A 14,915-nucleotide genomic window follows, 5' to 3' on the forward strand; every position below is an offset into this window, starting at 1 on the left:
CCGGGCGCCCCCCCCCCCCCCCCCCCCCCCCCATTCATTTGATTGACATTGTAAGCATTGCAATGTCAATAGACTAACTTCCCCACTTGCTTTGCCTGTATTCGCATGGTCTACCTCATCAGACACCAACTGCCTACAAATGTATCCTCTCTTGTGACTGACTGTGATCCTGGTTTATTGCAGGAGCACTGAGCCCTCTAAACATCCACTGGGGCATCAGGCTTCTGCCTATGTTGCCTTGTGAACTCCCACTGATGTCTTTTAAAGACTATATGAAGAAAACAAGTCAAACATTAAATGTTTAATTAAATGTTTAATGTTTTATTTGTACACACACTGTGGAAGTCAATGCTGAATGGCTTCTACTTCCATCCTGGCAGGTCATTGTGTACTGTCTCATGCTCTACCCTCTCTGGGCACACTGCGCCTTATCTGCACCCATTGTAAACCAACAAGGAACTTGCAAGTCATAGTCATGTGACCAGAGACAGCAGTCTGCCCAGAAACCCATGTGAGAACCTCATGAATCTTGTTGTATGGATGATATAAAACTCAGAATAAGATAAAATGAGTGTATATTTTATAGGTTGCCTTAGTCCCTGTCATTTGACCTACAAGTAAAGGTGCATAAAAATTAAAATAAAAAATAAATTAAAATTTTTAACATTTATGAGCTGAATACTATTGTTGCCTGTATTTACTATATACAGCTATCAGAATACTATACACTGAGTGGCCAGTTTATTATGACCACCTGACGTTTGTAGGCAAATTAGCTATAATTAGCTATAATTTCGTGCTGAAGTTGCTAGAGGGCCAGACCATTATAAATAGGGAAGCAGGTTGTTTACCACGACAGTAGAAGTGATTTTTTTCTGAAGATATGGATAAACAACGCGATTTAACAGCCTTTGAACGTGAGATGATTGTTGGGGCTCGGAGCCATGGAGCGAGTATCAGCAATAAAAGCAGAATTCGTTAAATGTTCAAGAGGGGCTGTTGTTAAAGTGTTTAAAGACTGGACTGTCAGCCGAAAATCTGGGTCTGAACGTGCGAAAAATTGGCCGTCAGCGACTAGTCAATGTTAGGGCAGAACGGAGAGTGTCAAGACTGGTACAAGACAAGAGAAGGACAACAGTGCAGTGTCAGATTCCTCGCATCACCTTTCAACATCTGGTGGAGTCACGAGGCAGCCCAACGAAGTCATCTCGTGGCCCAACGAAGTACTGATGGGGTGGTCATAATAATCTGGCCACTCAGTGTATATATTTTGTGACAGTGGTACTTTAAGGTGATCAAAACACCAGACCCACATGCTGTGCATTTTGTTATACTTCAACGCTCCAGTTCATTGGTTAAAGACAGGACAATTGTGAAGGCCATTTGAGTTCTTCTACACCAAACCCTCAAACCATGTTGTAATGGCGTTTGTTTTGTGCACAGTCTTGTTGAATCAGAAAAGGGCCTTCCCCAAACTGTTACCATAAAGATGGACGTGCACAATTGTCTAAATTGTCTTTGCATGCTGTAACATTAACAGTGCTCTTCACTGGAATGACACTCATTGCCGATGACACTCAAATCTATCTTTCTACTCCACAACTCACCACCCCCTCTGTGTCCTCTCGTGTCACTAATCTACTATCTGACAAATCCGTCTGGATGTCGCAAAACTTCTTAAAACACAATCTTTTAAAAACTGAGCCTTTGATTTTACCTCCCCCCGTGCACCTTCCCCCAACTTTTCCCTTGCGATTGTTAACACAACTATCCACCGCTCCTCCCATGCCAAGTCCTAGGTGTCATCCTTGACTCGAAACTCACCTTTCTTCCCCACATCCAATCGCTATCCAAATCCTGCAGCCTTCACCTTCGTAACATCTCCAAAATACGCCCCTTCCTCCCCAAAGAAACCGCAAAATTACTCATCCACTCCCTTGTTATCTCTCGTCTTGACTATTGCAACTCCCTCCTCATTGGCCTTCCACTACAAAGGCTATCCCCCCTTCAGTCTATCATGAATGCAGCTGCTAGACTCATTCACCTAACCAACCGCTCAGTGTCTGCAACCCCCCTCTGTCAAACCCACCTTGACTGCCTTTAGGCATTCCCTAAAGACTCATCTCTTCAGGGAAGCCTATCCCACCTCAACCTAACCGCTCAACCGTCACGTTCTCAAACAATTCATCCCCACACAGCTCCCTCCTCATGTATCACTTCCCCCTCCCTTTTAGATTGTAAGCCCTCAGGGTCAGTTTCCTCCTTACCATCTTGTTTTGATTTGTATTGTGATTGTAATGTCTTCCCTATATTGTAAAGCGCTGCGCAAACTGTTGGCGCTATATAAATCCTGTATAATAATAATAATAACTGGAAACACCATAACTCAATCCTTTGGAGGGATGTCCACATACTTTGAGCCATATATGCTAAAGCTGAAGAGGTATTTTTTTCTACATGGAGTCATAGTGATGTTTCTAGTGTCCTGGCATTGCAGGGCCATGTAAAACACTATATGGAGCCAGAATTCATGCTAAACTGCCCTTACAGTCAAAATGGGCTTTCTAACTTGTGGGCCTTATCAGATGTAATGGCAATAAAAACACGTGTGGGGTCACTTTTCAGAAATGTCTTATTATGTTCTTGAGCAACTCTATGTACAATGACACTAACATGAATCATAGATCCATGTATTTGAGTGTCTGTTATTGTAAATGTATTGCAATTTGCAGAATGAATCCTGATTATGCAGTGTAGTGGCCTTCCGTAATTGCTAATTGTCTTAAAATAGTAAATAAACTTTGCAAATTTAGATGGGCCTGCTTATTTTCTAGAACTCTGGGCAGAAATAATCTTAACCCTTACTGTGGGTCTAACTCCGCACTACAAGGGTTAAGTGCTCTTTTTTATCTAGGGATGAAAATAACAAATATATACTCACTTGAACCTCGGAGCCGGCTGACTGTTAGACCAGTACATAGGACGTGATGACTCACAGGACCTTGGAACGCAGAGGTAGAGGGGTAGCGAGGCTGCAGGGACCGATCCAAGAGCAAGCTGGCTCAGAGGTTCAGATGAGTATATATTTGCTATTTTCATCCCTAGACAAAAACGAGAACTTAACCCTTGCAGTGTGGGGATAGCCCCACTGCAAGGGTTAAGGTTATTTCTCTTACAAAGTAATATGCACAAAATATTACAAATATGACAAACATATAAATATCTGGTATTCCTGTAATCAAAATTAGAAGACTGTGTTTAGTATTGTGTCTGGGAGCAAAATTGACTGTTCTGTAGGATTAATAAAAAAAAAAACATTTTAATTTTTCACATTTTTTCTTGGTATTTTACTGTATAATAAATTTACATCAAAAAATGTTTTTAAATGTATGCAAGCAACATAAAGCCAAATGTGTCCTAAGTGATTAAAAGATTATTAGAATTTTATCAGCTGACCTATCTGATCTATGTACTTTTCTCTTTCTTATTGTATCTGTAATGTAATTCGTTATATTGTAAAGCGCTATGCAAATTGTTGGCCCTATACTGTATATATTCCGTATAGTAATGATAACTAGCAGCTAAAGCTACATTTTGCAACATTACCTAATTTGCTCTGGTCTAGTCATAATGTGAAGGTAATAGTTGATGACCCCTATGATCTCCCTAAACTGTAGCTTGGTCTTGTGACTAGCAGGATCTAAGTTGCCATCAGTGGTAGTACCTGTGTGACCTCTTCCTCCTTTTCTTCCTGCAGAAGCAAATCCCGAAAAATTCAACAGTCGTTTTCGTAACAAGATGTTCTATGCAGGGGTGAGTGTACAGTGCCTCGCAATCTCAACTTTGTACGTCTGTCGCCCACCTTGACTGCCTTTAGGCATTCCCTAAAGACTCATCTCTTCAGGGAAGCCTATCCCACCTCAACCTAACCGCTCAACCGTCACGTTCTCAAACAATTCATCCCCACACAGCTCCCTCCTCATGTATCACTTCCCCCTCCCTTTTAGATTGTAAGCCCTCAGGGTCAGTTTCCTCCTTACCATCTTGTTTTGATTTGTATTGTGATTGTAATGTCTTCCCTATATTGTAAAGCGCTGCGCAAACTGTTGGCGCTATATAAATCCTGTATAATAATAATAATAACTGGAAACACCATAACTCAATCCTTTGGAGGGATGTCCACATACTTTGAGCCATATATGCTAAAGCTGAAGAGGTATTTTTTTCTACATGGAGTCATAGTGATGTTTCTAGTGTCCTGGCATTGCAGGGCCATGTAAAACACTATATGGAGCCAGAATTCATGCTAAACTGCCCTTACAGTCAAAATGGGCTTTCTAACTTGTGGGCCTTATCAGATGTAATGGCAATAAAAACACGTGTGGGGTCACTTTTCAGAAATGTCTTATTATGTTCTTGAGCAACTCTATGTACAATGACACTAACATGAATCATAGATCCATGTATTTGAGTGTCTGTTATTGTAAATGTATTGCAATTTGCAGAATGAATCCTGATTATGCAGTGTAGTGGCCTTCCGTAATTGCTAATTGTCTTAAAATAGTAAATAAACTTTGCAAATTTAGATGGGCCTGCTTATTTTCTAGAACTCTGGGCAGAAATAATCTTAACCCTTACTGTGGGTCTAACTCCGCACTACAAGGGTTAAGTGCTCTTTTTTATCTAGGGATGAAAATAACAAATATATACTCACTTGAACCTCGGAGCCGGCTGACTGTTAGACCAGTACATAGGACGTGATGACTCACAGGACCTTGGAACGCAGAGGTAGAGGGGTAGCGAGGCTGCAGGGACCGATCCAAGAGCAAGCTGGCTCAGAGGTTCAGATGAGTATATATTTGCTATTTTCATCCCTAGACAAAAACGAGAACTTAACCCTTGCAGTGTGGGGATAGCCCCACTGCAAGGGTTAAGGTTATTTCTCTTACAAAGTAATATGCACAAAATATTACAAATATGACAAACATATAAATATCTGGTATTCCTGTAATCAAAATTAGAAGACTGTGTTTAGTATTGTGTCTGGGAGCAAAATTGACTGTTCTGTAGGATTAATAAAAAAAAAAACATTTTAATTTTTCACATTTTTTCTTGGTATTTTACTGTATAATAAATTTACATCAAAAAATGTTTTTAAATGTATGCAAGCAACATAAAGCCAAATGTGTCCTAAGTGATTAAAAGATTATTAGAATTTTATCAGCTGACCTATCTGATCTATGTACTTTTCTCTTTCTTATTGTATCTGTAATGTAATTCGTTATATTGTAAAGCGCTATGCAAATTGTTGGCCCTATACTGTATATATTCCGTATAGTAATGATAACTAGCAGCTAAAGCTACATTTTGCAACATTACCTAATTTGCTCTGGTCTAGTCATAATGTGAAGGTAATAGTTGATGACCCCTATGATCTCCCTAAACTGTAGCTTGGTCTTGTGACTAGCAGGATCTAAGTTGCCATCAGTGGTAGTACCTGTGTGACCTCTTCCTCCTTTTCTTCCTGCAGAAGCAAATCCCGAAAAATTCAACAGTCGTTTTCGTAACAAGATGTTCTATGCAGGGGTGAGTGTACAGTGCCTCGCAATCTCAACTTTGTGCTTAATGCCAGCAGCTTTACCATTTTAGATATTGCATGCAAATAACAAAAATGGCACCAAAATATATTACAAAATCAGGTGTTTAAACCTGCACTTAGGCAATGAATTCATACTAAGCCATACTACATTAAAGATCTGAAAGGAAAGTACCTGGGTTGCCCATAGCAGCCAATTGCAAACTGCACACAATAAAAGGGAAAATCCATTTGGGTGTCATAGGAAACTCAGACACTTTGATGCATCATAGTCTTTGAGATGGGGAAAGGGTCTGCTGACTAAAGGAGCTAAGAGTGGAGCCATTTTGGAGCCAGCCAGTGGTCAGTTGACCAGAATCTACTCTCAAGTGTTCACAACAACTTTATTGGCTTGAAAGCAGGGGCAGGTCCATGCTAGACTTTTACAGAAAAGAGATGACATGACCATATAACTTCAGCTCTTTATATCTTTGAATTTATTGATTATTATCCCCCGTAAAAACAATGGGGGTAGCTTCTTGCAAAAAAAATGTTATACTATATATAAAATTGGTATCAACACTCATTGCCATGAATATACCTTGGTGCTCCTCATGTAGAGATAATGCAGTCAAAAGTAGAGTAGGCACTCCAAGGACTTCTAACACAGTATCGGAGGATGATGGAAACGAGAAGGTTGCTTTATTATGCCAACGTTTCATCGAGCCATAGCCTGTCTGTCTCATAGTTTTGAGAAGGGTGGGGTGTGGTGTAAGGAAAGGAAGGAATTCCTTTGACTGCCTACTCTACCTTTGGAAGATGTAGTATATATTTGTATAAGGCATGCACCGATACCGTTTTTTCGGTATCGAGTATGAGCACCGATATTTTGCTTTCGGTACTCGCCGAAACCAAGTACCGATACTGGTGCTTCCGCTGGCATGGAGCCGGCTTCCTAGGCAATTAGGAAGCAGGCAGCATGTCGTTACCCGCTGCCCGGCTTCCTGATTGTTTGGCCGGCTCGATTGTGATTGGCCGTGAAACCGGTTTCCCGGGCCAATCAGCATCGTGTTGGTTTCCCGGGCAATCAGGAAGCCGGGTGGCTCCATACTGATTGGCCAGGAAACCAGCTTCCCAGCCAATCCGCAGGCATGCTGCATTGGCCGGGAAGTCAGCTTCATGTTCCTCTGATGGGAAGTTCCGGTATCGGGGAAGGTATTGGAGCATTTGGGCGAGTATGAGTACTCGCCGAAATACTCAGTATCGGCACCGATACCAACACTAGTATCGGTATCGGTGCATCCCTACTTTGTATATATGTGGTTTTTATCAGCTGACCTATCTGATCTATGTACTTTTTCTCTTTCATTGTCTACAAACTAGCTCTTCATTGTTCTTTTTTTCTACAGGCAGCTTTCTCAGACTTCTTACAGAGGAGCTCCAGAGATTTAGCCAAACATGTTAAAGTTGTGGTGAGTGCTCAGTAGACGTTTAAACTCTTAAATAACAGCATACTTGTCTCTTCTAAAACATAAGATCCATAAGAATGTTTACTTTTCTGTATGAATAAAAGCTATGAGCTGATTGACTGTGTTGAAGTGAACATCCTTACTAGATTTAATATATTGGACACATGATGTACGGACTTACTTCTTGGACAGTACAGAGATGGTTCAGAGTGTAATTATGGGCAAAATCGGGCAGAGTTTTTGTCTTTCTGAGTCCCGCTTAATATAGTTTTATTACCTGTTCATCTCAACAGTAGATGTTTGATTTGTCCACTTCCTGTAACAGGCCAAAATGCCAAGCAAAATTGGCAGTTACAGGGGATGGGGCAAACCATCTATCACTGACAGGGGGTACTCATGGTTTAACCCCCCTTTTATTCCCAGATTAGATTAACCCTTTCTATTTGTCCCTGTGGCCATTAACAGCTGTACAGCAAAATATGAAAAATCAAACATTTTACAGTTGTTGTTAGAACAAAAGGTATGTGTATGTCTTGTTCTGGTGACAGCTGTCTGTGAGGGGATTTTTGGAGAGGCTCCTCCAGAACAGAAAGTGAAGGCAAAAATGTTCCCAATGGGACACGGACAGGAAAGAAAGAATCTGACATGGGTTGTAAAATGTTTCTAAACCCAAGAACAAAAATGTAATAAATTGCAGCTTACTGGTCCTTAGATGTGGTGGCTGTATTAGTTTTCTTTTTTACTGGCTACTTCCTGTAGCTGGATGACAATATGTATCTATGGAGGAATAGCATTGTCACGCTAGGACAGTAAGTGTGCTGGGACTACAGATTTCACTCTGATTTCACTGCACACTGTGTGAGCTTGTCACAGTGTGAAATAGAAGCTGCATCAAGTCGAGTATTATCCTGGCTGGAGAATGCCCAGTATCATTTATCGCTTTCCTCCCTAGTCTTACTGTCTCTGGTTTGTCCCTTTCATTCATTGGATTTCAGTTCTGTTAAACATGGAAGCTCAGCTTCACATGTGGTTGTTACCACAGCTTCCTGTTTTCAGAAAGCTATGTAAAGTACCCTGCCAACCCCTCTTACCAAGCATGGTCTGCTTGCATTGCATCTGCTTGCATTGCAAAGAGACCCAGTGATGATGGTATACCTTAAAATAAGGTATGGAATGAAAACAGAAAGGTTTTATTTAATAATTGATAAGGAGGGAATGGAGGATCCAACGTAGGCAAAATATAGCATACATCTCAACTCTCCCGGATGTTCTGCTATTAGATAGCGGCTCCCGGACACACCGAGGGCTAAAGATTTTCTCCCGAAAGGTTTACTCTGCTCTATCCAGCAGAGTAAACCTTTCCGTGCTGTTTGTTTTTCTCTTTCTCACATCGTGGCCACCGACCGCCATCAGTCAGAAAAAAAAAAAACGGCATAGGAACTAATAGCTAGATTGCTATTGGCTATTTCAATTCAATAGCCAATAGCAGACTAGCTATTGCACCCACCCACTGCCGCAATCAGCAGAGGTGGACCTGAATTTCTCCATCAGGTCCACCTCTGCTGACTGACAGCAGCAGAGGGCGGGTGCAATAGCCAGCTTGCTATTGGCTATTGCAAATTGAAATAGCCAATAGCAATCTAGCTATTAGTTCCTATGCTGTAGAACACTAAAAAAAACAGCAGATAACAAAGGAAGCATTAGCTTCTTTGCTATCTGCCATCATTTCAGGGGGGTGCTCTCTTCCTTGTTGTTGACACTTTATTTAAGATTATACCCATTATACGTGTGAATTTTAGATTTCATGCACGCTCTCAATGAATTATTTAATTAATCACACATATATAATGTATTTATTTACCTAGGATTGACCTATCTTTGTCCAGTTTTGATGCACAAGGTTGAATCACGATCACAGGACATTTTTATGAGTTACTATCTATATATTTTGGTCTGATTTTTCATTGCCTTCCCATCTAATAAGAATTATTTTCACTGATCACATACACAATATTTTATATATCTATTCATCTGTTTTTCACGTATTTATTTCATAACCACTATTTATTTAAATTAATTTCACCAGGCACCCATTAGAGGTTAATTTATGTCACATAATTTGTATATCAAGGCTTAGCGCAACATACTAGCTACTCATTTACACGGGTTTTCACAACACATTGTTGCAGCTGGCAATCTATCATACACTGTTTTCTATTCCTAGCGCAACATGATCTATGTGTGCTGTTTTTTTTTTTCTTTTCTTGTTGTTGGGGAGGTGAGAGAAATTCCTGGGGGGGGGGGGAAAGAAAATGTTTGCCCAGGGTCCGATCAGTATTAAAGACGGGCCTGGTTACCAATATACACCACAAATTTTTAACACTACTCACAGCAAAAATAAATGGAAGGAGTCAGATTTTGAAGAGCTCATTCTGTACCTACTGATAAGGTTGCTTTGTCTCGGTATTACAGTGTGATGGGACTGACCTCACGCCCAAGATCCAAGAGCTGAAGTTTCAGTGTATCGTCTTCTTAAATATTCCCAGGTAAGCTGTGAGGCCTTTGATGTGACCAAAGCAAAAAAAAATAAAAAATCTTTGTTACCATCATTTTTGTATCTGCTGCTTTTTATGTCTACTCCTCTCGCATCCTCCCTTTCTTTATCTGTTTTTTTCTCCTTTTCTCCCTATTTTCCTGAAAGTGACACTAAACTCAGAAGTTAAATCTTAAAAATGCATTCAAGTACCTCAACTATTACCAAAAAAAATATCTTATTTGTGTATCACTCGAAAAGGCTTCTATTTAGGCAAAATTTTGCTTAACAATCTATTCTGCAAATATAATAAGGCTGTTAATGAGATCTTCTATTTTGCCATTTACTTTCATTTGGCAGAAAGATTTATGGGCCATAGTGAAGAATTAACATGCACCCAAATCAATTAAAATTACACTAAACTCAGGAATGAAATCTTAAAAATACATTCAAGTACCAAGTAACACTTAACTCAGGAGTCAAATCTTATGCATTCAAATACCCTAACTATTAGGCTGTAGATCCTTCAATCATCCCTGAATTGGTGCTGACACTGTCCTTTCTTCTTGAGGGTGACATCTTTTGTTCCCCATGGCCCCTGTGTGTGTTGTAAAGTAGCCACCACTCCAAGCTCACTCCCGTGATGGACTACAATCTCAATACAAATTAGTAAACTAAACATGAGATTGTAGTCCATCATGGGATTGAGCTTGGAGCGGTGGCTACTTCACAACACACACAGGGACCATGGGGAACAAAAGTAGCCACCCTCCAGAAGGAAGGACAGTGTCAGCACCAATTCAGAGATAATTTGAGAATCTACAACTGAGTGATACACAAATAAGAAACATTTTTGTTAATAGTTAAGGTACTTGGATGTTTTTTTAAGATTCAACGCCTGAGTTTAGTCTTACTTTAATTTTGCACATTTTCCACTGTCTTTATATGGCCTCTTATTCTGTCTGTACATTTCTCCAATGCTTCACTCTCTCACACTCATACTCATTTCTCTGTCGCTATATTTCTTTACTTCTATCTCCCCGATCCTTCTCCCTTTCCCTTCCTTTTTCTGTCTTTTCACCACCCCCTACTATTCTCTCTTCTCTCTCTCTCTCTCTCTCCCCCTTCCTATTTCACTGTCCATGTCCACCGGTCGCCGCTCTCTCTCTTCACCTTCCTTTCTCTCGTCCCCTCCATTTCTCTCTTCCCCTTGAGTCCATTTAGACTTATGCACACATGTTGCAGAGAGTGTGGTAATGCACACATATAGGTTTAAGTGGGCTCTTATAGTTTCCTTTAAAAACACACTGCAGTGCACATGATGTAAACACAGAAAAGAATAGAATTTTTACTTGAAATGCAGTTTCATGCTATAAAATGCTTCTATTTGACTGCAAAGAAACTAACGAGTGTGAATAAGGCCAGAGTGTGTCTTTCAAACTGCCTGCATTTCTTTTTTTCTTTCTTTCTTTCTTCTTTCTTTCTTTTTATCATGTAGTACTTTCAGTCTCAGGAGAATGTGTTTTCTTAGACAGATCAGAGAATCCTGTTTCTCTAGAAAGGAATTGTTTATACAACAGATTGATAATGTTTATTATGCACTGCTCCCTTGGCTCCGTATTACAAGGCTGGTACATTCAGTTACAGACACAAAGCTATATTTATACAAGGTACATTGTAACTGAACACAACAAGCTCTCTCTTCTCACACTTCTGTCCCATTCTGCAGGTACTGTGCTGGCACAATGCCCTGGGGAAACCCTGGTGACCATAGAGACTTTGAACCTCAGCGCCATGATGATGGCTACATCGAGGTCATTGGATTCACTATGGCATCTTTGGTAAGAAACCTGGACTCTGGTCCAAAGGAGAAATGTTTAAATGCTAAATACAGCTTCCATTCCTTGAATTAAGAGAACCTAATTTGCAATCCTTACAGCCATTAACCCCACACAAACCAAATTTTAATTTCAGATGGAGCTGATTGTTAAAAAAATATGTTACAAAATGAAGAGCTGAATTACAATTATGCTTTTTTATCCAATAGGAATTCGTTTTTTTCCCATAGCAATCATTACAAGGCCCAAAACTTTGTTTGATTCCCCTATTTCCTGCTTTAAACAGATGATTCCAGGAGCCTGGTTGATGTTTATTTCCTAACATGCAATTGCCCATTCATGTCTGTAGGTGGCACTTTAGAGCTTAGAATGGGACCTCACCTGTATTTGGTGAAAAAGAAGAAACTGCATATGTCCCGGCTGAGATATATACAATTTTGTCATTGCAGGGGTCTAGTTATTAAGGTCAAAATGGGTGGAAAATGTATTGGGAAATAATGTCTCTATTTATACAATTGATCTTGACACATTCTTTGATCATTTTTACCCTCTAGGTTTTATATGCATTTATAAATGTTTTCTGCAATTCTGTCACTTTCAAATTGCTCCACTCTAAGAAGCTGCTCAATATTCACTTCCAGTGGAGGGAATGTAGAAAAGCAGCTTTCCTCAAGAAGTTTTTTTAGTGTCATGGAGATCGGATTGAATTTGCCCTATTCTAATGTGCCAAAAAATCCGATCCACAAAATTGCAGTATGTTTTTCCAGTTAAGATTTAATGTCGGATGTTTCAGTAAGCTGAACTGAAGCTGTCAATTTATTGCCCAGTTTCCAACAACTGATATAATTTTGGCGATCGAATAAACTAATTGGTGGTAGTTAGCTTAGTCCCGGCGATTACTTGCAATAGTGTTTGCGATTACTGGTGGCTCCAAAGTGGTTGAAACTGACTGAAAATTGCCACGTGTATGACCACATTGAAGAAACATTTGGGAATGAAAAAGGGTAACATACAATGAAATGAGAAGTCACTATTTTTTATGTTTTTTAAATAGGCCACATACAATTGGGCCTATTGGGCATTCTGATTTTTTGTAACCAGGTTCTTTGTGTGGAGTATATAAGAAGAGAGTGAATTCTCCATTCCTAACTTCCCTGCTTGCATCTTTCTTTCTGCTTGCCTTCCTTCGGTCCCCCCTCCCCCTTCCTTGTCCCCTCCATGTTTTCTTTCAGTTTTGTCCTTCCTTGTCTTCCTTCCTTCCCTCCTTGCCCCCTCCCTGTTCCCATCCTTTATTCCTTTCTATCCCCTCCTCACCTTTATTCTTTCCTTACTCCCTCCCTGTCTTCCTTTCTTCCCGGTATCTCCTCCTTCCCATCCTTTCTTCTTTACTTTCCTCCTCCCTTTCTTACTTCCCTTCTCCTTCCTTCCTTCCATCCCTGCCCCCTCCCTGTTTCCCTTTCTTTATTCCTATCCTTACTCTCCCTCATTTTTATTCTTTCCTTGCCACCCTTCTTTGTCTTCCTTTCTTCCTGATATCTCCTCCCTCCCTTCCTTCCTTCCTCCCTTTCTTATTTCCCTTCTTCCTTCCTTCTTTCCTTCATCTCTTCATTTCTTCCATCCCTGCCCCCTCCCTGTTTCTCTTCTTATATTCTTGTCCTTACCTTCCCTTATCTTTATTCGTTCCTTGCCATCCTCCCTGTCTTAATTTCTTCCTGATATCTCCTCCCTCCCTTCTTTACTTCCCTTCTCCCTTTCTTACCTTCCTTCCTTTCATCTCTGCCCCTTCCCTGTTTCTCTTTCTGTTTTCCTTTCCTTACCCTCGTTTTTATTCTTCCCTTGCCACCCTTCCTTGTCTTCCTTACGTTCTTACTTCCCTTTTCCTCCCTTCCTTCCTCCCTTCCTTCCTTCCCAGCCCCCTCCCTGTTTCTCTTCCCTAATTCCTTTCCTTATCTCCCCTCGTCTTTATTCTTTCCTTGCCATCCTCCCTGTCTTCATATCTTCCTTATATCTCCTTCCTTCTATCCTTCCGTTTCCTTTCTTTCTTCTTTCCTCCCTTCCCTTCTTCCTTCCATCCCTGCCCCCTCCTTGTTTCCCTTCCTTTATACCTTTATTCTTTTCCTGTTCCTGCCCTGTCTTTTTTTCTTCCTTATAGCTCCTTCCTCTCTTCCTTCCCTTCTCCCTCTCTCTATCCTACCACCCTTCCTTCCTTCTTTCCCTCCTCCCTGTCTTCTATTCTTCCTCCTGTTCTTCCCTCTTCTCCTCTAAAGTTATAGGCTATATTCTGTTTTAAGCCCATTTGTTTCGATGGCTAAGTCCTATGTTGCTTTGCTGTTCTAAATATATTTTAGCGCTGCCAAGTTTTAAAAAAAAACTCAGTGCCTGACTTCCCCGGAATATTTAACAGAAAAACAAAGTAATTTATTACAGGAGAAAAGTAAGCAACCGGTTTGATAAATGAGATGTATTTAATTAATTTTTATGGCATGAACAAATTATTCAGTACTTTGCAGAGTGTCTCCTCCTCGCTATACAGATACTCATGCAAGGCAGTTTCGGTGGATCTTTATGAAATGACCAATACGTTTATGGTAGTAATAGACAAGAGCACCTAGAAGAAAACACACAAACTTAATGCGAATTTACTAAATCGATATGAAACATAACTGCTAACACTAGACAATGTTGGGCAGTTTATAGCTTACTAGGGGGGTCCAGATTACATCAGACTTTATTTAAATGCATTGCACTTCAAACAACATCCTATCAGTAAATAAGAGGCATATATATGGGATGTTTGCTTTATTCAGGCTGAAAGTATCACCTGACTGATTTTTATGCTCTTCTCTTTTGTTCCAGGCTGCTCTCCAGGTAGGTGGCCATGGAGAGAGGCTTCACCAGTGCAGGGAAGTGACTTTGCTGACATACAAGGCCATCCCCATGCAGGTCGATGGAGAACCATGCCGCCTTGCCCCCTCCCTTATCCAAATATCCCTAAGGAACCAAGCAAACATGGTACAGAAGAGCAAGAGAAGGACGTCAATGCCCTTACTTAATGAGTGAGTCACAGCGCCGCCTCTGGTAGCTCTTCAGAATGACATTGTGTGTTCTCACAATTCGTTTTTCTTAAATTTCTTTTATGTGTTTCACTTAACTGTGAAACTCAGGATAAAAATAAAAAATAATTAAACTAATAAAAAGGTTATTGCAAAGTAAGGGTTTTGCAATGGTTATAGCATATCCTTGTCAATTACTATCATGATTAGAGCTTAAGCTATAAGAATAAAATGTGTGCTGAAATCCAGGGTTATACGAAGTGTTGCACCCCCAGCATCTCCTCAGATTTTAGCACCAGGGGTGCCAACTGTTCCCTTTAAATAAAACCCTAGTTAATACAATATCTGTGACCATGTAGATGTTCTCAGCACTTTACTTGGATTTAAGTCGAAATTTAAAGATTTTGTGTCAAGGTTATTTTTGCATCTATCCGTTTTTAGCATGTG

At 40.3% G+C, this 14,915-nt stretch overlaps 1 protein-coding gene across 6 annotated transcripts in view; it reads left to right on the plus strand.

Annotated features, from left to right (window-relative positions):
• Positions 1–14,915, plus strand: part of DGKI (diacylglycerol kinase iota) — a 260,009-nt gene that overhangs the window by 168,251 nt on the left and 76,843 nt on the right. For all 6 annotated transcript variants that reach the window (XM_018558566.1, XM_018558568.1, XM_018558563.1 and 3 more), the window contains exons 16-20: positions 3,758–3,813; positions 6,985–7,047; positions 9,517–9,590; positions 11,307–11,418; positions 14,272–14,471. In XM_018558566.1, coding sequence (XP_018414068.1) covers positions 3,758–3,813; positions 6,985–7,047; positions 9,517–9,590; positions 11,307–11,418; positions 14,272–14,471 — 505 coding nt within the window. The remainder of the gene's footprint in view (positions 1–3,757; positions 3,814–6,984; positions 7,048–9,516; positions 9,591–11,306; positions 11,419–14,271; positions 14,472–14,915) is intronic.

The sequence above is a fragment of the Nanorana parkeri genome, unplaced genomic scaffold (assembly GCF_000935625.1).
Source record: "Nanorana parkeri isolate BGI_ZX_2015 unplaced genomic scaffold, ASM93562v1 scaffold346, whole genome shotgun sequence".
In the NCBI taxonomy this organism is placed as follows: domain Eukaryota; kingdom Metazoa; phylum Chordata; class Amphibia; order Anura; family Dicroglossidae; genus Nanorana; species Nanorana parkeri.